We start from the raw sequence: 23,687 nt of genomic DNA, 5'->3' as shown, positions 1-23,687 counted from the left end.
TCGGCGTTTGGGAGCCGAAATGTACGGTAACGAAGGCGTTCAGGAGCCGAGGTTTGATTGTATAACCTAGCCTTCTCTTCTAGCAAGTAGTGTTGCACACAGTGAAGTGAGATCGGTTCTGCCAACGTAAAAAAGCCACATCCACATATTTTTATTTATCGTACCCTGTCTTTCAGCCCTTGTTTTCTTTCTCTTAGTTGCGCAGCAGAGTTGGAAGTTTCATTGTTTGTGAATGAAACACGACATGTGAGAATATATTCTTTTGTTTTGCTTGCACCATCATATCATTTGAGATCCACACGAGCACAGATATATATATTAAAAAAATAGAGAGAAATAACTTAAATAACTCCTAGTGCAGCAAACGCCAGGAAGTAACTCTGTGAATCTGATCCAAAACTCAAACGATCAGATGATTTGAACAGGTCCCATTGTAAAATCTGCCCCATCCCTAATCCTCTTAAGTCGCTGTGGGTGTATATCTCTTTCTTCATCAGCTTCAGTGAATGGCAGCTTTTTGTGGGCAGGGGGCTTGTAAAATAAGTCTTGCCTTCTGCCAGCTGAGAACCGACGGCTGACTTTTGGATTAGGAAAGCTGTCTTAGGCCTCAGAAATTCTCTCTGATCTCCGACATCCTTCCTTCAGGAAGCTTCTTTCTTAGATTAGGTTTCACCAAAGGAGGAAATATTATGTTCTACCCATTTAATTGGTATTTAGGATCTTAATTACCACACCTGTTTGCATTTAACTTGCATGATACCCAGTTTGGAAGGAAAACCCCCCTACTTCTCATCTGAAGATGTGCTGGGGTAGCTTTTCCTATAATCACTTCTTTGTCATCCTAATTTTCTGTTAATGGACTGCAATATGTGCTAGGCCACAAACCATTCTTTATCTGGTCCTGCTATGGTCCCAGGTTGCCATTTGTGCTGCTGAATTATTATTATTTTTTTACATTTATAAACACCCGAAACACTCCTATCCAAACACTCCTATCCAAATTTTGGACTTTATACTGGCAAACAGCTGGATGCTGATGAAAGTTTTGCATTCTGTATTGCGTTTTACAGTTCAGTGTTCAATTGGATCTGGATTATAGTGTTGCTAAAAGGGGAGTTAATCCTCTGCCATGTCATTTTTCTTTAAAAAAATCAATCAATTTTATTAACAGTTTTCAACCTAATATACCATCAAATTCCAACTAAACTAAAAAGAAAATAGAAGACAGTCTATCAACCAGAAAGGAAACTAAAGAGAAAAAGAAGATAAAACACATTAATAATCCTCATATAATCCTCATAATACACAAAATTATAAATATATCCATTGTGCCCTCAGTCACCCTTATATCTTGATCTTCACAAGAGAGTGGGGGGCGGGGGATGCTTCCATTTCGCTATTTGCCAAAGCCACTTCCGGCCTGCCCAGGAGGTGGAGTTGCAGGCTTCACGCTCACCCCCACGTGAGTGGGGGCTGGTTTCAGCCCCCGCGAGAACAGGGGAATCCTGGCCGCGTCTGCCCAATCGGCTGGCTGGGGGGGGGGCGTGGCCTGCCCTATTTAGGGCCGGCGCAGAGGGGGCTTGCCCTCTTTTCGCCGGCTAGCCCCCACGTTTTCCCACCCTCCCTCCCTTTAGGTAGGCTTTAGGTAGGACTCTGACTTTGCTATGGACTTCAGTCTGTCGCCGCAAGGGGCATGGTAGGAATTTTTTCCAATTGGCAATTTACAGCTTTTTGGTTTTTCGCCTACCTCGTAGCAACTCGTCACAACTCTTCGGCATTGGTGGTAGGCACTGGTAAGAAGGGGTTAAGAGGATGTGTGGGGGGGGGAGGAACGCCATCACCTCCCCCCAGTGAGCGAAGGGTGGTCCGTTAAAGGACTCTGGGGGGCGTGGCCCTGTCCAAAGCCTATGGAGGTGTGGGCCAAAGGCATGCCCCCGAGCGGTGACCCGGGGGAGCTCCTAGTCGACGTGCCTTGGCAGGAGACTCCCCCGATATAGTGTTAATCCTTCCCCGTGTCTCCAGCAAATGGGCTGGAGCCGGATAGTCGATAGGACCAATGCCTAAGCCAATGCCTCTCATTCCTGAATTCAATAAAGTTGTGGCCTAATTTGCCCATTTAACCTTAAATTATGGTGTCTCGTGTCTTTATTTATCCTGGTGGGGGGTGGGAACTCGCCACGCAATTGTGTATATAACCGTTATTCAAAGTATTTAACATATATACTGCTGGTCCCAGCCCCTTCTGCCATTTTCCTGGTGCAAACTAAGAAAAACACCTTGGGGCAAACAGCAGCTTCAGGAAGATTTACACAAAGAAAACCGGGGATGCTTAATCCCTTCACCAGAGGCCTGGATATAATTCTCCACCCTGCCTTTAAAGGAGCCAGAGGTCCAATTGTGGACTTGCAAGGTTGCAACCCGTTGAGCCGGTGGCTTTCACAGGCACCATTTTGCCTAAACCAGAAAACCAGGAAGGAGGACAAAGTCATTGACTTGAAAAAGCAGTTAATTCTGCTTTGCAGGGCTGCCCCGAGCGTGTTTAGGATTACAGCCTTCAAAAGACAAAGGGAAGTTTTTAAGCGAATGTCATGACAGGCCGTCTGCCTTGAGAAATGTAATGATCTCATGGCAGACCCTTTGCTGACCCTGCGAGCTGACAGTAAAGAAGCTGACCTTGTAATGACTCTGCCTTGCTGCAGCTTATAAAGAGGAGACATTCACGAGAGTCTTTAACAACATGCTCCAATGTCTGTCCTCTTCTCAGACTATTGACCTCATTCGGAATTAATAAAATGCTCCCAGTGGCTGATAAATCACAGCTGACTCTTATCGCAGCAGCCAGTTCAGAGCACAGATTTGTGCATTTTTAAAACTTTGGTTTTGCTTCCTTAAAAAATAACCATTAAACTGTACGTATATATACCCGCACTAGAGAACACCAAAGTTTTATTTGAAAACAGTGTAGCTCCAGGGTTGCACCCGGTTTTGCCTTGCTCAAGAGCTTTTGATGCAACAGACGCAGCTGCTACCATAAGAGAAAGGGGGAAGACGTTCAGTGGTTCCCTCTTTGGCCCCTTGAACCCCTGAAAATACGACGATTCACCTTGGAAGGGCTGAATAGCTTCTCCTCTGAACATTCAGAGGGATGGTTCAGAGGAATTTCTTTGGAGGAGTCCCGAGGTCTCTGGGGCGGAAACTCTGACATATAAAATTTTGCAGCGCAGTCTATAGAGTCGCCATAGCTATAAATTAGTAGCAAAGTGTTTGGGGGAGCAAAAGGAATTGGGGAGGACAGAATGTACTGCTCTTTTGCGGACAAACCAGACCCATAAGATCATGTTTCATCTAGCTGGTTATCTAATTGTGGTTTTTGTGGAATGAGCTGGATCCCACATGACTTGAGTGACAGCGTGGCTTAGTATAACAAAAGTCAATGGAGAATTGTCAGATAGCAGGGGACTGTCAACTCTGTTGTTAAAGTGTTGAGTTAGATTATGAACGGGCAGGAGCCTGTCTTTTCTGTGATATTATTTGCTGCTATTAATAATAAGAGTAAACTTAAAAATAATAATTGTATCGTAAAAGATATTCAATTTATATAGGCTATTGCGATGAACAATGCTCTTGGTTTTAAAACTATTTTGAGTGGTGTCTCACGTTTTATTGTACTGTTGTATGGACAGATGATGGCCTTTGGTTAAGCAATAAAGATCTGGATTTTGCTTTTTGTCCACCCCCAGCCCCTTATAAAGCTGCGTGTCCGGATTGTAATGTTAAGTGGTTATTCTGATGGATGAATTATTATTATTATTAATGGATGAATTATTATTATTATTAATAATAATAATATATGTTTGAACTGCTGTTTTTCTACTGAAGTACACAAGGTCTGATCATGTGATAAAAAGCATATTAAAAGTCTTTTTAAAAATAAATAAATATATGAATCTGTTATTGTCAGTCAGCCTAATCACATACCCTGTTTTACACTTCAGCGTGGGACAGGCCATTACAGAGCCATAGCTGTCAACCTTCCCTTATTTAGCGGGAATCTCCCTTATTCCAGCACTGTTTCCCGCTGCTATCCCAGATTGTTGATATCCCATAAATTTCTCGGATTTCAAAGGAAGCAGCTCCTCTCCCTCCCTGCTGGCTGGCCAGGGAGGCTCATCAACTGTGTTGCTCGGCTGCGTTGCTCACCAATAAGGAGTCTGAGAACGACTGGGGGGTGGAGCTTGCATGCCTTGTGCCGATCAAATTGGCCGCATTGCCTGGGGACTCGCCTTTGCTTCAGCGCTTCCCAGCGGAGAGGTGACGGTGTGGTTTTCCTTGCTGCTGTATCCCTTTGCTGGGTTGCTGTGCTGTGGGAACCACCGCTTGAGGCTTCGTTTGGCTGCTGGCTGGGCTTTCTGCCTTTGGGCCTTTGGCTCAGAGGGGCTCTACTCTGTGTGTGTGTGTGTGTGTGTGTGTGTGTGTGTGTGAGAGAGAGAGAGAGAGAGAGAGAGAGAGAAGGTGTCACTTAAGCTGATAGTAGGAATGCTGTAGCTTCACACACTTATCTTCACACAATGTGTAATTAACTTGGGGAATTTTTTTACCGCAGGATGTGGTGAGGTCAGTACATTAGATTTACAAGGGGACCTGAGAGATGAATAGGAGATACGGTTTGCCAGTATTAATGGACAACTAAATAGAGACTTAACCCCAAAAGTTAGGACCAAGATTCAAATCCTGACTGGGTAACTTTGCTCACTAGTAACATTGAACCATGAGGACAAGATGGTTGGACAGTGTTCTTGAAGCTACCAGCATGAGTTTGACCAAACTGTGGGAGGCAGTGGAAGACAGGAGTGCCTGGGACAGGTGGGGCTGCTGATCCCTTATTTTGGCTGCTGATCCCTTATTTTCAAATCTGAAAGTTGACAGCTATGTACAGAGCTAATGCACATAGCATAGAGCAATGGCTCCAGAGCATACACACCATGCATTTAAAGAACATGACTCTCCTCAAATAATCTTGCGGACTGTAGTTTACCCCTCGCAGCACTACAATTGCCAGCAGCCTTAACAAGTTACAATCCCCGGGATTCTTTGGGTTAAAACATGGGTAGGCAAACTAAGGCTTGGGAGCAGGATCTGGCCCAATTGCCTTCTAAATCTGGCCCACGGATGGTCAGTGTGTTTTTACACGAGTAGAATGTGTCCTTTTATTTAAAATGCATCTCTGGGTTATTTGTGGGGCATAGGAATTCATTCATGCCCCCCCATATAGTCCAGCCCCCTACAAGGTCTGAGGGACAGTGGACCGGCCCCCTGCTGAAAACGTTTGCTGACCCCTGGGTTAAAATATGCTTTAAGTGTATGGTACATATATATGCAGGCTTGGCCAATATGTCACAGGTAATGATCCTCGGTGTAAAAAGAGATATTTGGCACATGCTTAAGAGTGGCTTTTCTTTTCACCAATGAATGGTGTCTGTGTGTGTGTTGTACTGGTTGCATGTGCAAGATGCCAGCTTTCATGGCCAACTTGGGTTTATTGGTGCATGCAACTGCTAATCTATGTTTTAGCGTTTGGGAAGCATTCGTGGAATCAGGTTTATCATCCAGAGCGCTATGTTACAACCATGGCATTCGGAAAATGCTTCTGAGCTCTGCAGGAGTTCCTGCTAACCCTGTAGAGGTTTTGGATTAAAGTCATAAGCGTAGACACTTCAAACTTTTGCTTTCCCCAAAGGAGGAGTTGCTTTTCACTGCACCTTTAAGTTTTATTTCAAAACCACTCACTGTCTAAAAGCAACGGGCTGACATTTCCATATGCCTTTATCTGCAATGTGTTTTCATTTTCTTAATACTATTACCACATCTAATATTCCTGTGTGATACATTGTGATGTGTTGCACATGTATGCTTTTGCTTCCTTACATTATCTCTGTAAGCTATCCTGCATACCCATGTATATATATCTTATAAAAATAATCCTATAATGTTGAGATATTGCAGGCACTTGGTATTTGTAGTGTCCGGAAACAATTGAAGATGTTCTTGTTTCGACAAGCTTTTCCAGCTGGATGAAGATTTGTTAGGTCTCTCTGCCTAGGGTGTTTCCCTTTCTTGCTTCTAGTTGTTTTATTGTACGGTTGTAAACTGCCTTGAAATTTATATGCAAGGATATTAAAAAAATAATAAGAAGAATGTAGAACGTTGTTTGCATGCCCAGGCGCAGTCCCCCCCTTACCCCGGGAGCCAGACCTCAAGGACAAAGGAGTAGACCCAACAACATATTTTGGGATTAAAATGGCCCCAACTTTATTAAATTTCAGATGTAGGAAACCTTGGCATAGGCATTGGGCATGTATCCTTCTCAGCCCCAGTTGGGGGTCTGAGGCATGGCAGGTCAAATAAGAATTTGAGACCACTGCAAAATGTGCATTTACACAGCTGGTCCCTTCCTGTGATGCTGGGGGGAGTTCTGTGGCCCATTTGCCATGCGCTTGTGGACAGAGACTCCCCTCAATACCCCTCTAATGGGGAACCCTGCTATCGCAGGGTGAGACACCCCTTCTGCAGTTGTTAGACTAAAGCAGGGGTTAGCAAGGTTTACCTTGCCTGGGCTGGTTCACTCCAGCGAATATCCCATGATTACCTGTGTCTGCACAGTTGTGATTTCCGGTGTCTGTGCAGACGCGATTTCCGGTGCCATGGAAGCGATTCCCCACCCCGCGCTGCACCAGTTTAGCACAGGACACAAGGACTCGCCAAGCAGGCAACTCGGTTCGGGAGTGGCTCATAGGCCAGTTAAACAACCCCCATGGGCTGCTTGTGGCCCATGGGCCTTAGTTTGTCTACTCCTGGACTAAAGGATTCCACCCAGGACCTAAAACCACCACCCGAAACCACGGAATCGCAGTCTCGCTACCAAGACTACCTACAGCTGAATCCACTCTTCAAGGCTCTGCTTCACGTCTCTCAACCGACACTCATTCCCTGTAGGTGTAAGATGCACTTGGTCAGTTCTGAAAAGGTCCAGTTTGTCAGATTTAATTTCTGGATGTTTTATCATTCAGCCACCAAGACGCACGGTCGCATTGCGTATAGCCCTGTTGATTTTTACTAGGGCGAAGGATTGCCTGGAGTTGTTTTGGTGGTGGGAGGGTTACCCAGGGTTGTGCAGCTAAATCTGGCTCCCATCTGTCTCATCGCCGGCCAACTGCTGGAGTGTCAGCCAATCAACACCCACCTATTGACGCAGCAGCCAGAAACACACACAATAGCCACTACAGCCTTGGCAGCAACCAATCAAATGTCCACCCTAGGCACTACCCACGTATAAGACAACCCCCACTTTTTAGCATGATTTTTCAAGAAAAAACATAATCTTATACACTGAAAAGTACGATATTTGACATCGTTCAAGGAGCTGCAGCAAATACAGATTAGCCACATTCTTATGGCATTTGCAGAAGTGCATGCAACTTACGCATGGGCTTGCTGAGTTCTCTCCGAAGGGTCTTTTCAGCGCTACAGCAGTTGTCCCACAAACTTGATGGCGGAGCTATTGTTGGCCGCAGTTACACGCATGCAAACTCCACTCCTGGCAGGAAATTTTTGGTAGGGAATTGTCTGAAAGCTGTGTGCATATCTGTGTACATAACATGGGTAGCTGTGAGCATGTTACAGTTTCCCAAGTGTCTCTACGTGAATAAGGGTGGGGAGAAATTCAGCTCCATTCACAATTAAAGGCATTTCCCTATCTGTGCGTCCCAAAACAAAAACCCAGCCGTTGTGCAAAGCCTACACTTCTCCAGATTTCGTAGTGCAATTCTTCAAGTGATAGTTACAAAAATGCACATATGTTTATATGAGGAGACAGTCACACTAAGAAGCCAGTGAATATTCATGAGGATTAAAAAAAAATGCAAACTGATGTAGAAATGTGGAGAACTGTATTTAAGGTGGTGGTGGTGGTGGTGAATGAGAAACTGAAAGAAATCAAAATTGACAGATTCACCCATTCCGATACACAAATCATAATCTGGTAATTGTGTGACGTCATGCAATTTATATAAGACTTTTGAGCACTTTCCTACAAGGACATGATCCCTGTGTCTTGAAAATCTGAATTATTGGGCCTGGATAGCACAGTTGGTTAGAGCGTGGCGCTGATAATTTCAAGGTTGCAGGTTCGATCCCTAAATGGCAGAGCTACATATTCCATGGGGTTGGGATCCCTTCCAACACTACAATTCTATGAATATTCAGTAGCCCTCTTCCCCCCCCCCCTGTATTAGTGCCCCATTCAGGAATTTGGGTCTCTGGTAACATCCTTTCCTGGCTGCGGACTCAGGAGAGCCCCCAAGACAACACTTCCATGGTGCTTGGTTCATGTGTGCTCTTGAGGCTTATTCCCCAATTTCGTGTCACAAAGGCCTTTGTTTCATGAAGAAGGCGAACCTTCGAGATGCTGTCAGATCCCATTCTAACCGCACTCCATCTCATCACACCAGCTGACAACTTGGGGCCCAGGACTTTGGCCAAACGCATAGAAATCTACCCAATTCACTTCTAATTACTAGGGGTGATTTTAACAATGCAAAGTCGAGGTCATAAAGTAAGCAGGATAGCACTCGTCACTATCAGTTCATGAAATGAAAGATCTTTCTTCCGCACCGCCCGCGCATGGATCATAAAGAACCTCTGCAGCTCTAGGTGTTACAGAAAAGCCTATTTCAGCTTGGCGGGCCATGTGTTTTCAGCCAGCCAAATCACTGTAGGCTCCGAAGATGAGCTAGCAATATTGCTTCAAGGCGGACAATGCAACACAGCAACACCTTTAACTGCAGAAGGTGCTTTATAATACTTTAGCAAAGATATGGATTGAAGATTTTCCATGGTGTAGGTTGATATCAATAATATTCTCCTCCATAGCCCATGAGTGTTTGTTGACATATATATTCTACCATGCAGTGCAAAGAGTTTCCTGTATAAACACAGAGCATCCCCCAAAATCCTCTGCCATGTCAAGTAAGATAATTCTATTGAAATAGCCAGGCCAGAAGTACGGTTGGGCAATACCTGGTTTCCAGCGTTGTGATATATCACCAGCTAAGCACCGCGATGGGACGCGGGTGGCGCTGTGGGTTAAACCACTGAGCCTAGGGCTTGCCGATCAGAAGGTCGGCGGTTCGAATCCCCGCAATGGGGTGAGCTCCCATTGCTCACTCCCTGCTCCTGCCAATCTAGCAGTTTGAAAGCACACCAGTGCAAGTAGATAAATAGGTACCGCTCCGGCGGGAAGGTAAACGGCGTTTTTGTGCGCTGCTCTGGTTTGCCAGAAGTGGCTTAGTCATGCTGGCCACATGACCCGGAAGCTGTACGCCGGCTCCCTCGGCCAGTAAAGCAGGATGAGTGCTGCAACCCCAGAGTCAGCCACGACTGGACCTAATGGTCAGGGGTCCCTTTACCTTTACCTAAGCACTATGATACACTGATATATCAGAGCTTTCCAAGCTTTTCATGTTGGTGACACACTTTTTAGATATGCATCATTTCACAACACAGTAATTTAGTTTTATTAGCAAACCAAAAGTTAAACTAACCCCTTTCTGACCCTGAGAGGAGCATGGGGAGTGTTCGTGTGACACACCTACACACTGCAGTTGACACACTTAATGACACACAGTTTGGAAAGCTGTGTGATATATCACAATGTCTGAAATAAGGATGGAACTCTGTAAAGGCAATGGCTGGCTTCATGGTTTTTCCCACATTGCAATTTTTGCATAACACTCACACCATGATTCATGATATATTGCTGGGTCAAAAATTATGAAGCTGATATCACAATATGGACTTCAAACTGGTTTTGGATGATACAGTGGTACCTTGGGTTACATACACTTCAGGTTACATACACTTCAGGTTACAGACTCCGCTAACCCAGAAATAGTGCTTCAGGTTAAGAACTTTGCTTCAGGATGAGAAAAGAAATCGTGTTCCGGTGGCACGGCAGCAGCAGGAGGCCCCATTAGCTAAAGTGGTGCTTCAGGTTAAGAATAGTTTCAGGTTAAGTACGGACCTCCGGAAGGAATTAAGTACTTAACCCGAGGTACCACTGTATTTTGATATCTTACCTAGCTCTAGCCAGAAGCAATCTAGAAACCTGGAGAGATGTGCTTCTGCCAACCCTGACTGCATGGCTACTTTGCCCATATTGTCAAAGTGGCCTAGATGAGGGTCTCCATGTGGAAAGGATTTCCCTGGCATGAGGATCATTTATATTGGGGATGGGGAACAAATTTTGTTGTTGTTCTTCGAGGCCTGCATTCCAGTGGTGAGTGGGACCAGAAGGGGATGGATGGGGCAAAGGCTATGATGCAAACTTTGTTCACTCAACTCCCTTCCAAATATGCTAACCTCTATCTGGTCAAGCAAAAAGTGTTATCTCACATCATGGGACGTTCTAGCCAGGCCAAAGCAACCCAGGAGGCTGTGGAGCACGACCAGTAAAGGGTATGACTTGGGGGAGTCTTGAGGGCAGAAGAGAGGCCTGGAGGTTCCTCACTGGATATACATATGGAAAACACAAATAGAGTGGATAAATAAGATTGGTATAACTGACTTGGCAATTGGGGCTGGGGAAATTCATCCTGCCTCATGATGACCATCATGAGAGTCAGAGAAGTGCAGTGGCTAAAGTGCTTGGTTGGACTGGAGAGGGTTGGGTTCAAATCTTGCCAAGCCAGGAAGCTCTCTGGGCTGGCTTGGGCCAGTTTCTCTCTCTCTCTCTCTCTCTCTCTCTCTCTCTCTCTCTCTCTCTCTCTGTGTGTGTGTGCGTGCCTAGCCTACCTCACAAGATTGTTTGGAATGATGAAGTAGATAAGTCATACATCACCAAGACCTCTTGAGAATAAGGTTTTGGAGGCCCGTATAATACATCTCTGCAAATAAATATTTTCTTTGTGGCGTGGTGGGTTAAACCACAGAGCCTAGGACTTGTTGATCAGAAGGTCGGTGGTTCGAATCCCCGCGACGGGGTGAGCTCCAGTTGCTCGGTCCCTGCTCCTGCCAACCTAGCAGTTTGAAAGGACATCAAAGTGCAAGTAGATAAATAGGTACCGCTCTGGCGGGAAGGTAAATGGCGTTTTCGTGCGCTGCTCTGGTTTGCCAGAAGCGGCTTAGTCATGCTCGCCACATGACCCGGAAGCTGTACGCCGGCTCCCTCGGTCAGTAAAGCGGGATGAGCGCCGCAACCCCAGAGACGTCTGTGACTGGACCTCATGGTCAGGGGTCCCTTTATAATAAATCTCTGCAAATAAATATTTTCTTCATATCCCACCCAATAACAAAGGTCATGACAATGCGATCAAAAGAGAAGGGGCAGCATGAAACTGAACTTGGGGGAAGCATAAGAGATAGCTAGGTAGAATCCAAGCTTTTCCACAACCCCCAGTCATTTGCTGCCCCTTTTACCAAACAAGCCCCCCCCCCCAGAAAAAGAGCTGGAATATTCCTTGTCTCCCCCATGAACGCATGAGTAGCTCTTATTTTCTCCTCAGTAAATTCAGGTTGTTCTTGTAACAGCTGCAAAGAGAAAAAGGGGGTTAAGATACTTCAATTATTTTTAAGTGGTTAATTTCTCTTCAGCTGACAAAAAGGATCAGGCCAACCTGAACAAAGTCGCTGAGATATAGAACAATGCCAGAAATTTGCTGTACTTAAAAGAAAAATGCATTTGGCTTGAATATTTCTCTGCCTGACTCGGGAAAGGAAGTTTGTTTAGGTCAGCGAGAAGAATGTTTGAGCCGCTTCAGAGCTTGCCCTGGGGATTCACGGCTAGTGCTTTATGATTTGCACCACTCTTTAACGACCTTTTAATGATCTGCATGAACTTGGAAGTGCACTTGTGTGCAGATGATGTCATGCACCAGGCTGCTTCGACAATGTACCTAAGTCACAAGTACAAAAATGTGTGGCTTTCTGATCAACTAGGTGCCAGTTCTGTGGGTACTACAGACCTGCTGCCATAAATAGAGTGTATTTTCTAACATTAAATTACAATAGAGTGTCTCTGCGATGGTCTGATTTAGGGCTGATTTAATAGCGGTCATAACTTTGTATGTTTTACTCCAGCTCTGCGCAATGAGCTTGCTACTATTTCTGCTGGCCCAGCCATTGTGACTTCAATGAGGCTAGAGTCCATTTGACCGTATGCATTGGCTCTAAATTTCACTTCCACGTGCTGAAAATAAATCCCAACTGCTATTTTCCACTCTCCACTCCCTTAACTAATAAGTTTGGAACTGAAGATTCTGAATCCAGAATTTGGAATTTCTAACGATCAGGACATAGGACTCTGAGGGTGATTTTTGTGAATCAAGATAAACCCAGAAGTATGGATGAATCAAACTCTCTGTTTTGGTTTCTTTGAGTTTCTTGTTTCTCCCGTCTTAACTTCAGTTCACCATATTCCCTCATCAGTTTGCGTTCTTGAAAAACCTCAACGACTTGTCACCATTTTAGTGTGCATTTCTTCTAGAAAATTTTGTACGTACTTTTGCCCAATATACATGTTTTTGGAAGCAATTTAACCTAATGTTTGGGTTATGTATTCCCTGGTCTGTGTTTGCCTGAGCTTGAGTCTGGACTAAGGATTCTGAGCCCCTGCTTTCTAATTCGATGCATGATGTCCAATCACAGAACATTTCAGGATTTGGGCCTCTGCCATTGGCCCTGATTCGCAGCTTGGGAGTTTAGACAGCCAATCATGTTGGGAGTGGGAGTGGCCCAGTCCTTCAGAAATGTATATAAGCAGTTGCTTTGCCCCTGTTGTCCAGTTCTGTTAGTTCAATAAAGGTTATTGCTGTTACCACTGTGTCTTGTCTCATGGGAACCCACCTACACTTCAGTTTGTGTATTGCTTTCAATATGCATTTCATGTGTTCATGTGTATGCTTTTTTGGGGGTATGCTTTCTCCTTATACACTTGTTTTTGTACACAACTCAAGAGAACACAAATTTTATTTATTTTAATTTTTTTATTGGCAAAAACATAAATACATAGTTAACAAATACATACATTAATAACCTATATGAAAAGAGGAAAGGGAAAAAAAATACGCGTAAACATAAATAAAAAAAGAAAAGAATAGAAAAGAAAGGAAAGAAAAAACAAAAAGATACAAATTGACAAAACTTAACCATAACAGAATGATAACTTAGACATTCTCAATACCTATCACCTGATAGGTTCTGTTTAATATGATTCTACCCTGTGTTGGTATTTCTTGTATATTTTGAACCTTCGGTGTGGGTTAAATCTCTTTACTTATTTTTTATTGTAGACTTCCTTCTGCCTCATTACAGTTTCAGTTCACATTAACCTACTCTTTCCCCTCGTCTTTATTGTTTTATCCTCATCTTGGAGAAGTAAAAATTTTAACTGATACCAGCATTCTGGTTTGCATACTGTTTTAGGAACTGTGAACTGGGTAATGCAAATCAAACTGAATTCCAACCCCATCCCTGCTCAAGAGGCCTGGGACTAGAACCTTCTCTCAACTAGGAATGCTCCAGATTGTTCCCATTAAATCACCTGTAGGCATTCCAGCATTTCTTGGATTTCGGCAGAGGGAGAGGGAGGTCAACAGCATGGGCCACTGAATTTTAATACAGGAAAGGCAGACTTATCTCAATGCAACTGTCAATATTCCCTGAGGGGATTTATTCATTTGCAGTTTTGCCTAAGGTTCCCACATTTTAAGCAGCAGAAACATTGCCTTACTTCACAGGTGAGGTATAAATTAATTTCAAAACAGAAAAACATTCGCATTTAAACTTGGCAGGAAACCATACTTCTGTGACTCTGAGCCTGGCTTTGGCTGAGGAGGGTGGGATATAAATAAAATTTATTATTATTATTATTATTATTATTATTATTATTATTATTATTATTATAGGAAGGCTTGCCGACTCTCTTCTGCCCCCTGTACAGTGGTACCTCAGGTTACATACACTTCAGGTTACATACGCTTCAGGTTACAGACTCCGCTAACCCAGAAATAGTGCTTCAGGTTAAGAACTTTGCTTCAGGATGAGAACAGAAATCGTACTCCGGCGGTGCGGCAGCAGCAGGAGGCCCATTAGCTAAAGTGGTGCTTCAGGTTAAGAACAGTTTCAGGTTAAGAACAGACCTCCGGAACGAATTAAGTACTTAACCTGAGGTACCACTGTAAAGTGTTTTAGGGCTAGCTCTGGTGAACCTGTGCCATGGGAAAGGATCTCTGCACATGCTCCAAGGATCTCTTCTTTATTACTATGTCACATGTCTCGGTCCTCAGCACTGTCCCTAGAAGCAGTCTGCAGAGCTGAGCTGAGACAAACAAAGTTCTTGTTTTGTACGCCAACTAATTCCTAACCTTTTTGCTTCCTCCAGGCGCCATCGCTGCCCTCATATAACCAGACCCTTCGAAATGAACGAGAAGCCGTGTCTCCTCACTGAGTATACAGAGAAATACCCACTTTATCCCAACTTTGAACCCAGAGAATCATGCAAACCCGTCATAGAGTACAATAAGCAGCCAGTACCAATGGAGGGCATTTCTACTATGAGGTAACAAATTGGCAAGTGTTGGGTATCTGTGAGCCAAGAAACAGACAGTTTCTTGTCTCAAGAAGGACAGTTCAAGAAGGACACTGACAAACTGGAACGTGTCCAGAGGAGGGCAACCAAAATGGTCAAAGGCCTGGAAACGATGCCTTATGAGGAATGGCTAAGGGAGCTGGGCATGTTTAGCCTGGAGATGAGGAGGTTAAGGGGTGATATGATAGCCATGTTCAAATATATAAAAGGATGTCACATAGAGGAGGGAGAAAGGTTGTTTTCTGCTGCTCCAGAGAAGCGGACACGGAGCATTGGTTCCAAACTACAAGAAAGAAGATTCCACCTAAATATTAGGAAGAACTTCCTGACAGTAAGAGCTGTTCGACAGTGGAATTTGCTGCCAAGGAGTGTGGTGGAGTCTCCTTCTTTGGAGGTCTTTAAGCAGAGGCTTGACAACCATATGTCAGGAGTGCTCTGATGGTGTTTCCTGCTTGGCAGGGGGTTGGACTCGATGGCCCTTGTGGTCTCTTCCAACTCTATGATTCTATGATTCAGACATACCTGGGGAAAGATGTGTGTTGCAGTCCCGTGGGGGGGGGGTGAAGTTCTGATTTTCGGGACTTGAGGAGGGAAATGATGGAGGGTTTGTTATCCTGCTGAATGGAGAGAGCAGAGAGGGCAGAATGGATGTTGCTCTAACACCAATACCTCTTGGCAACACCTTGGTTAGGTTTGGACAGTCATATTTTGGCCTCATAAACTAAGACAGGGAAGATCAGTCCAATGTTTATTATGGTGAGCGGACCATCAAAGGAGTACAGAGCATAAAAAAATATTAAATCACAGCCATTGCAGAACAAGGCTTAACAGGTTTCCTGCTTGGCAGGGGGTTGGACTCGATGGCCCTTGTGGTCTCTTCCAACTCTATGATTCTATGATTCTAGGTGGCAAGGGGACACCTAGCTACTTTGCGACACTTTCAAATATCCAGGGCCTGATAAGCTGCGCCCAAGGGGTACTAAAGGAGCTCACAGATGTCATCTCAGAGCCTCTGCCTAAAAACTGAGAATTCTTGCAGAACAGGAGGTTTTTGAACTGTCCTTAGCTAAGATACTCAAGAATGTATGGGTGCAGCCTTATCTATGGGGCTTCATTAGACTTGGAAGAAGAGGCTATGGGGTGGAGAAGGAAGCATAGTTTGTTTTTGTTTTTTAAAATAATTTTTATTAAGTTTTCCATTTAAAAATCTAATCATATCACATTAATTCATCCGAATTATACCAATACATATCATAAAATCCAAATATTTTGCCGAATTTTTGTTGGGGGTACCCATGTTTTGAGCTCAGTAAGGGTCCAATCATCTCATATTTCTGCTGCTTTGATGTTCACAAGTCAAGGGAGTACAGTTTGTAAACAGCAGCAATAATAGCAGCAGCAGCAGCAACCAGTGGCATAGCGTGGGGGGTGCAGGGGGGGCCGGCCGCACCGGGCGCAATATCTGGGGGTTAGGGTTAGGGGGCGCAAATCCACGGGTTAGGGGGCACAAATTACTTGCCTTGCCCCGGGTGCTGACAACCCACGCTACGCCACTGGCAGCAACAGCAATGTCCTGCTAAGCACAATGCTTGTGAGTTTCTTTTTCTTTAAACAATTGGCCTTTAACAGCTGCCAAGTTAGGACCCACTACAGATTCCCAGCTTGATTACCACCATACAGATATATCAGGGGGGAAATAAAAAGTGTATCCTCAAGTGCATGTTTGGGCTAGATATGGGACTTGGGTGTAAAAAATTTGAAGACTATTATCATTTATGATTATTAAGTTTATTACCTGCCTTTCACCAGCAGGTCCCAGGCAGGTCACAATAACCTAATATTCAACATTAGGAACAGTGAAAACAAATCACAGTTGTGGGAACAGGGCTAGTTGGCTTGTCAACCCAAATCCCTTGCCAGCTTCCAGGGGCATTAAACCTGTCCAAGAACATTATCTAAGGACGGGTGCAATATAGTATAGACACATGTTTTTCCTCGGTTCTAGATATTAACACAAGTGAGCCATGCCGGCGTTCTTGTTTACAGGAGAGATTATGTCCCTCATGAAGTGTCGCCTATAAAGTTGAGGCCGCCCGAACAATATTTCAAGAGTAATGCAGCTATGGACCTGTTGTCTACGTATAAGCAAGACTACAACCCTTACCCCATTAATCGAGTGCGTCCTTGCATGCCTCAGGAACGGAAATATTCTTCCGATGACAAGATGACCACAGTACCAACGTACAAAGGTAAGTGTCAAAGGAGCTATTTTATAAGGCGGTCTGCTTCTTTGCAATGTCTTGGACATTTATCTACTTGCACTGGCGTGCTTTCGAACAGCTAGGTTGGCAGGAGCTGGGACAGAGCAACAGGAGCTCACCCCATCGCGGGGATTCGAACCGCCAACCTTCTGATCGGCAAGCCCAAGAGGCTCAGTGGTGTAGACCCTTGGTGCAAGAGGAGGAAACAGGATGGTGCCCCCAGGACTTTCCACTACTCCAATCTGAGCATTTTGTATAGCGTGTAACAAATGGTATTTGTACAAACATATAGACTGCCTACAGGGCTTGTATACAGAAGGTCTGTATGCACTAAGTCATTCACAAGGTATGGGAAATGTGACTAACGGGGTTGGGGGAACCTGTGGCAGACCCGCCAGGTGCCCTGATTTTCCAGGGACAGTCCCAGAATTACTGAGGCCATCCCAGTTTATGATTTGATCCCCGGATGTCCCGGTTATCCTTTTTCCTCCCCTCCACGTCTTTGCTCTCTCTCTCTCTCTCTCCCTATAATTTCGAGGGAAAAGGTCACCAATGCACTTTAAATTCTTTCATGGCAACGCTTCATTTTTAAGGAAACGTGTGGAGTGTTGATTCTTTACTGTAAATGGAGCCGTACACTGAAAGCCTTTACATGTCTACTCAGAAGTAAATCCTGCTGTATTCAGTGGAGCTTACTCCCAAGTAACTGGTTAAAGACTGTGCAGCCTTACATTGCAATTCTAAGCATTTTTATTCAGAACTAAGTTCTAATGAGTTCAATAGGATTTACTCTCTGGTATGTTCTTGATCATTTTCACCGTTTCCTTTATTATTATTATTATTATTTTGTTGTTGTTTAGTCGTTTAGTCGTGTCCGACTCTTCGTGACCCCATGGACCAGAGCACGCCAGGCACTTCTGTCTTCCACTGCCTCCCGCAGTTTGGTCAGACTCATGTTTGTAGCTTTGAAGACACTATCCAACCATCTCGTCCTCTGTCGTCCCCTTCTCCTTGTGCCCTCCATCTTTCCCAACATCAGGGTCTTTTCCAGGGAGTCTTCTCTTCTCATGAGGTAGCCAAAGTATTGGAGCCTCAGCTTCACGATCTGTCCTTCCAGTGAGCACTCAGGGCTGATTTCCTTAAGAATGGATCGGTTTGTTCTTCTTGCAGTCCATGGGACTCTCAAGAGTCTCCTCCAGCGCCATAATTCAAAAGCATAAATTCTTCAGCGATCTGCCTTCTTTATGGTCCAGCTCTCACTTCCATACATCACTACTGGGCAAACCATAGCTTTTACTATACAGACCTTTGTTGGCAAGGTGATGTCCCTACTTTTTAAGATGCTGTCTAGGTTTGTCATTGCTTTCCTCCCAAGAAGCAGGCGTCTCTTAATTTCGTGGCTGCTGTCACCATCTGCAGTGATCATGGAGCCCAAGAAAGTAAAATCTCTCACTGCCTCCATTTCTTCTCCTTCTATTTGCCAGGAGGTGATGGGACCAGTGGCCATGATCTTCGTTTTTTTGATGTTGAGCTTCAGACCATATTTTGCGCTCTCCTCTTTCACCCTCAATAAAAGCTTCTTTAATTCCTCCTCACTTTCTGCCATCAAGGTTGTGTCATCTGCATATCTGAGGTTGTTGATATTTCTTCTGGCAATCTTAATTCCGGCTTCGGATTCATCCAGCCCAGCCTTTCGCATGATGAATTCTGCGTATAAGTTAAATAAGCAGGGAGACAATATACAGCCTTGTCGTACTCCTGTCCCAATTTTGAACCAATCCGTTGTTCCATATCCAGTTCTAACTGTAGCTTCTTGTCCCACATAGAGATTTCTCAGGAGACAGATGAGGTGATCAGGCACTCCCATTACTTTAAGAGCTTGCCATAGTTTGCTGTGGTCGACACAGTCAAAGGCTTTTGCATAGTCAATGAAGCAGAAGTAGATGTCTTTCTGGAACTCTCTAGCTTTCTCCATAATCCAGCGCATGTTTGCAATTTGGTCTCTGGTTCCTCTGCCTCTTCTAAATCCAGCTTGCACTTCTGGGAGTTCTCGGTCCACATACTGCTTGAGCCTTCCTTGTAGAATTTATTATTATTATTATTATTATTATTATTATTATTATTATTACAGTGGTACCTCGGGTTAAGCACTTAATTCATTTTGGAGGTCTGTTCTTAACCTGAAACTGTTCTTAACCTGAAGCACCACTTTACCTAATGGGGCCTCCTGCTGCCGCTGCGCCGCTGCTGCACGATTTCTGTTCTCATCCTGAAGCAACATTCTTAACCCAAAACAATATTTCTGGTTAGCGGAGTCTGTAACCTGAAGTGTATGTAACCCGAGGTATCACTGTATCATCATCATCATCATCATCATCATCACCCACCTTTTCCCCTGACAGGGACTCAAGGCAGTTTACAGATACAATTTTATTTCATTCCAGTTGTCTGTGGAAGGTGTTGTGCGTGATCCCTTCCCTCGCACATTTTTACTTCACCACAATCCTGTGAGGTAGATTCAGTGGAGAGGGTGCAATTAGCTCAAAGTGCCAGATGTCAATGTCCAGGTGACGTCCATGCGTGCGTGAGATCAAACGTGGGAGCATCTTCCTAACACAGAAGAGAATTCCCTGTTTTCATCGGAGAAATGTTGGAGCGCATGCCATGGAGACAATCCTGCTCCCCGCCTACGCATGCCGATTGTGCATGCGTGTCCCTTCTGTCCCATCTTCCCCGGCCCTTCAAGTGTGTGGATTCATCCCCCCAACGACATTAGTGTCCCAAACCGAAGTGCTTAAACTACCTGCAGATGAACCATATGAAAACCTTAGGTAATGATTTGCAGAGCCTTTGCCGGGCTTCCGAGAGCCGTAATGAAATGCAGCTCGGCTACATTTGGTTGCAATTTGCAACTTTTTATCACAATTCTCTGCAAATGGAAATCCCCAGTTAATAATTGGTTCCACGGTCTTGGGCATATTGTGCTGATTCATTGTTTATAGGGCACATTTCATCGATTTGGAGGACTGGAAAAAAGTGGCGCTTTCTAGTATTCAGGCAGTTATATCCCCTTAGCCAGAGTCAGACCAATTAAACTGCACTCACAAAGTTCCTGCGAGTGGGACTCTCCATTCACTTCAATGGGGGGTGGGAAGCAGCTGCTTCCATCAGTGGAATGGGGAAGGAGGCAGTTTCTTCTCCCCACTGCAGCTCCTGCCCATCCTAAGTTAACTCTGGAGGATTTGGAACAGTGCCGGATTTATGTATAAGCTAAACAAGCTCTAATTTAGGGCCCCACTCTCTTGGGGCCCCCCAAAAAATTTAAAGGAAAAAACCCTGGATTATATTTCCAAAATATAAGATTAAAAAGTAATAAAATAAAACCTACATCCAGCAACAGTGTTTTGTGTTGTGTAGGCTCCTATGATGTAAGTCAGGCATAGGCAAACTCAGCCCTCCACATGTTTTGGGACTACAACTCCCATCATCCCTAGCTAACAGGACCAGTGGTCAGGGATGATGGGAGTTGTAGTCCCAAAAACATCTGGAGGGCCGGATTTGCCTATGCCTGATGTAAGTAATGGGCCCCACCTGCTAGCCTGCTCCCTAAAATATCACTAGTTTGCTCATTTCTATATACATTTCTATATACCTTGGTTCTCAAGCTTAATCCATTCTGGAAGTCCGTTCCAAAACCAAAGCGTTCCAGAACCAAGGCATGCTTTCCCATAGAAAGTAATGCAAAACTGATTAATCCATTCCAGACTTTTAAAAACCACCGCTCAAAACAGCAATTTCTTCTTTGGAACAATGTGCACTGGGGCAGAGGACAATTGCCCCCAATTGCTTTCCTCCCCTTTCTGCTGATGGAAGCCTCTGATACAACCCACTTTCCCCATTTCATAGAATCATACAATTATAAAGTTGGAAGGGAATTTATGGTGCAGGGATCAGACCCACCAATGCAGATCCACATTACCCTGTTATCTTTCAAGGTCAGGTATGGGACAATCCCTTCCATTCATTATATGGAAATACAATATAATTGAGACAGAAATGACAGTGAGAGGGGAAAATGCAGTTTTTGCATTTATCTACATACACCCCAGCCAGACAGTGTGGCAGAAAATGATGCTATCAGGTCACAACGAATGCCTTGCAGCTTTGCAGCATCACCCTGTGTATTGTTCCAGTCTTCTCATTATCTCCCAGATAAACTCCATAGGTAGATAATCTAATTTTAGAGACATTTTGTTTGGCTATGCTGAGGTCTGCCTGAGCCTTTTTTTTAAACATGTGGTGCGTATCCTTGATTCCCTCCCCTATTTCTTAATTTTTTCAAGATGGTGATACATGGGAAGCCATTAATACCCACCAGAGAAGAAGGAGCGTTTCAATGAAATTGTAACATATTTTGATGGTGGATAGTAGCGCTGTTGGCTCCAACAAAGTGAAATATATTCATAATACCTAGGAGAGCTCCAAATGTGTGGAGTTCATTTTAACACACACACACACACACACACACACACACGTGCAATGGAAGACATATGGAAACATTTGCCATCTTCCAAATGGCAAAACTCCCATATCAGCAAACATCCTAAGTCAGATTATCGCAAGTCATGGCAAACTCTGGAAATACTTCCGTATGTCTTCAACGGCCTACAAAAAGTGTGTTTGAAAGGTAATCCTTATAAATTTGCTCCATGGTTGCGTAGAGACTGTGTTAAGAAGCAGCTGTAAAAAAAAAGAGAGATGTTCTCACTTAGTCGTCGCTCCATTTCCCCATGGTTCCTTTTAATACATGTACACGGCTTCTTCCCAAAGTAACCTTAATCCTTTATTGCGTGCAGTAGCTATTAAACTGTGGCTGTCCGCGGAGATCCCTTGCAAGCACCTCAGTCCTCCTTGGGACGCAGCATTGCAAGGGAGCAGATTTAAATCCCAAGGCTGTCACAGGTGCTGTGTCTCGATGGCAGCTTCTCAGGTATCAAAGACACAGGTGCGCGGATCAGAATCAGGAAGAAGTTAAAGATCGCACATGGTTTTGCATCACAACAAATTGTTGGGGCTGTGCCAGAGCAGACAATAAGGGCTGTTGCACACACAACACATAGGTAACTTTTGGGATTCAATAATAATAATAATAAGACTGGACTCAAGGCGGCTAACACCAGGTATAAAAACAATTGATTAAATTGTTACACCAGGTATAAAAACAATTGATTAAACCACAACTTAAAAACAAGATTAAAATACAACATTAAAATACAGCCTCATTTCAGTAGAAACTCAAATCAAAAACTTTTGGGGCATGAAAATGTCAAATCTTCACCAAGGCCAACTATCCAGACTGATCCTACGTGGGCCAGAAAAAAGCCAGGGAAGTCCCCAAATAGGAGTTCCATCACAGAAGGAAAAAGGAAAGAGGGGGAGGGGATCAAGTTGATTCCAAGCCGAAGGCCAGGCAGAAAGATCTCTGTCTTACAGGCCCTGCAGAAACAAATCAGATCCTGCAGGGCCCTGGTCTCATGAGACACAGCGTTCCACCAGGCTGGAGCCAGTGTTAAAAAGGCCCTGGCTCTGGTTGAGGCTAATCTGACTTCCTTAGGGCCCGGGAGCTCTAGGGTGTTGCTATTTATGGACCTTAAGGTCCTCTGCGGGGCATACCGGGAGAGGCGGTGCCATAGGTACGAGGGTCCTAGGCTGCAAGATGCAATTAGATGAAATGGTTTGGTTAGAGCAGGGGCTTCCGAAACTCCCCACTCATAGCTCCTTGGTCATAAAGTGATGAGGGTGCTCATGTTTCTTCTTCTTCATAAAACTGAAGCAGGAAGTTGGAAGAGTCACTCTTTCCCCCACTTCCTCCTTTATCTCCATCTGCGTTTTTCAAGGCTCGGATAAATTCTACTGGATTTATTCTACTTTTACTGAGAGTGCTTGAAGAAGCCAAGTGCACACGTTCTCTCTTTCTGACTCTATGGGAGAGGGGTATCGCTGGTTCCCATTTGCACTCAACTAAAAGGACCCAGATGTGCCCACAGACCTAAAAAGATGGGTGACTCCTAGGTTCACCAGCAGAGTCAAAATACCCATGAAGAACGGAGTTGGTATCACCATCATTCTTTCGAATGCCAACTCAAGTCTTCTAGAGTCAAACTATACACCCCACCCACAACAGAGAGCTTGTGGCCCTGTGGTGAGCATCTCTCCCTTTTAGGGTAATACGTAGAAGAATTTACCTTCAGTGATGATGCTGTGATGTTACAGTCCTTTAGTCCCGCTCCACAGCTTTCTTTGGCTACTGTCATGGAAAATCACTTAGTGGAATCATGTTGCATGGAAAAACCAGGTCGATTTCAGAGGCAACCCTGTGTTTCTTATAGTTCCACCCTTGTATGCTATCCTACACTCTCTTTGGGCTAAAAGGTAAAGGTTCCTTTTACCGTTAGGTCCAATCACGGACGACCCTGGGGTTGTGCGCTCATCTCGCTCTATAGGCCAAGGGAGCCAGTGTTTGTCAGCAGACAGCTTCCGGGTCATGTGGCCAGCATGACTAATCTGCTTCTGGTGAACCAGAGCAGCGCACGGAAATGCCATTTACCTTCCCGCCAGAGTGGTACCTATTTATCTACTTGCACTTTGATGTGCTTTCAAACTGCTAGGTGGGCAGGAGCTGGGACTGAACAACGGGAGCTCACCCCCGTTGCGGGGATTCGAACCGCCAACCTTCTGATCAGCAAGCCCTAGGCTCAGTGGTTTAGACCACAGCGCCACCCGTG

The 23,687-nt window shown here is 44.6% G+C and overlaps 1 protein-coding gene across 1 annotated transcript in view; it reads left to right on the top strand.

Moving 5' to 3' along the window:
• The window catches only part of SAXO1 (stabilizer of axonemal microtubules 1), a 34,695-nt gene that overhangs the window by 9,192 nt on the left and 1,816 nt on the right, over positions 1-23,687 (top strand). Inside the window, exons 2-3 of the mRNA XM_083719320.1 lie at positions 14,435-14,611; positions 16,688-16,890. Coding sequence (XP_083575446.1) covers positions 14,435-14,611; positions 16,688-16,890 — 380 coding nt within the window. The remainder of the gene's footprint in view (positions 1-14,434; positions 14,612-16,687; positions 16,891-23,687) is intronic.

Source organism: Podarcis gaigeae (assembly GCF_964106915.1).
Source record: "Podarcis gaigeae genome assembly, chromosome: 17".
Lineage (NCBI taxonomy): Eukaryota > Metazoa > Chordata > Lepidosauria > Squamata > Lacertidae > Podarcis > Podarcis gaigeae.
The sequence above is the reverse complement of the archived record's forward strand: the minus strand, read 5'-3'. Positions and strand labels throughout refer to the sequence as shown.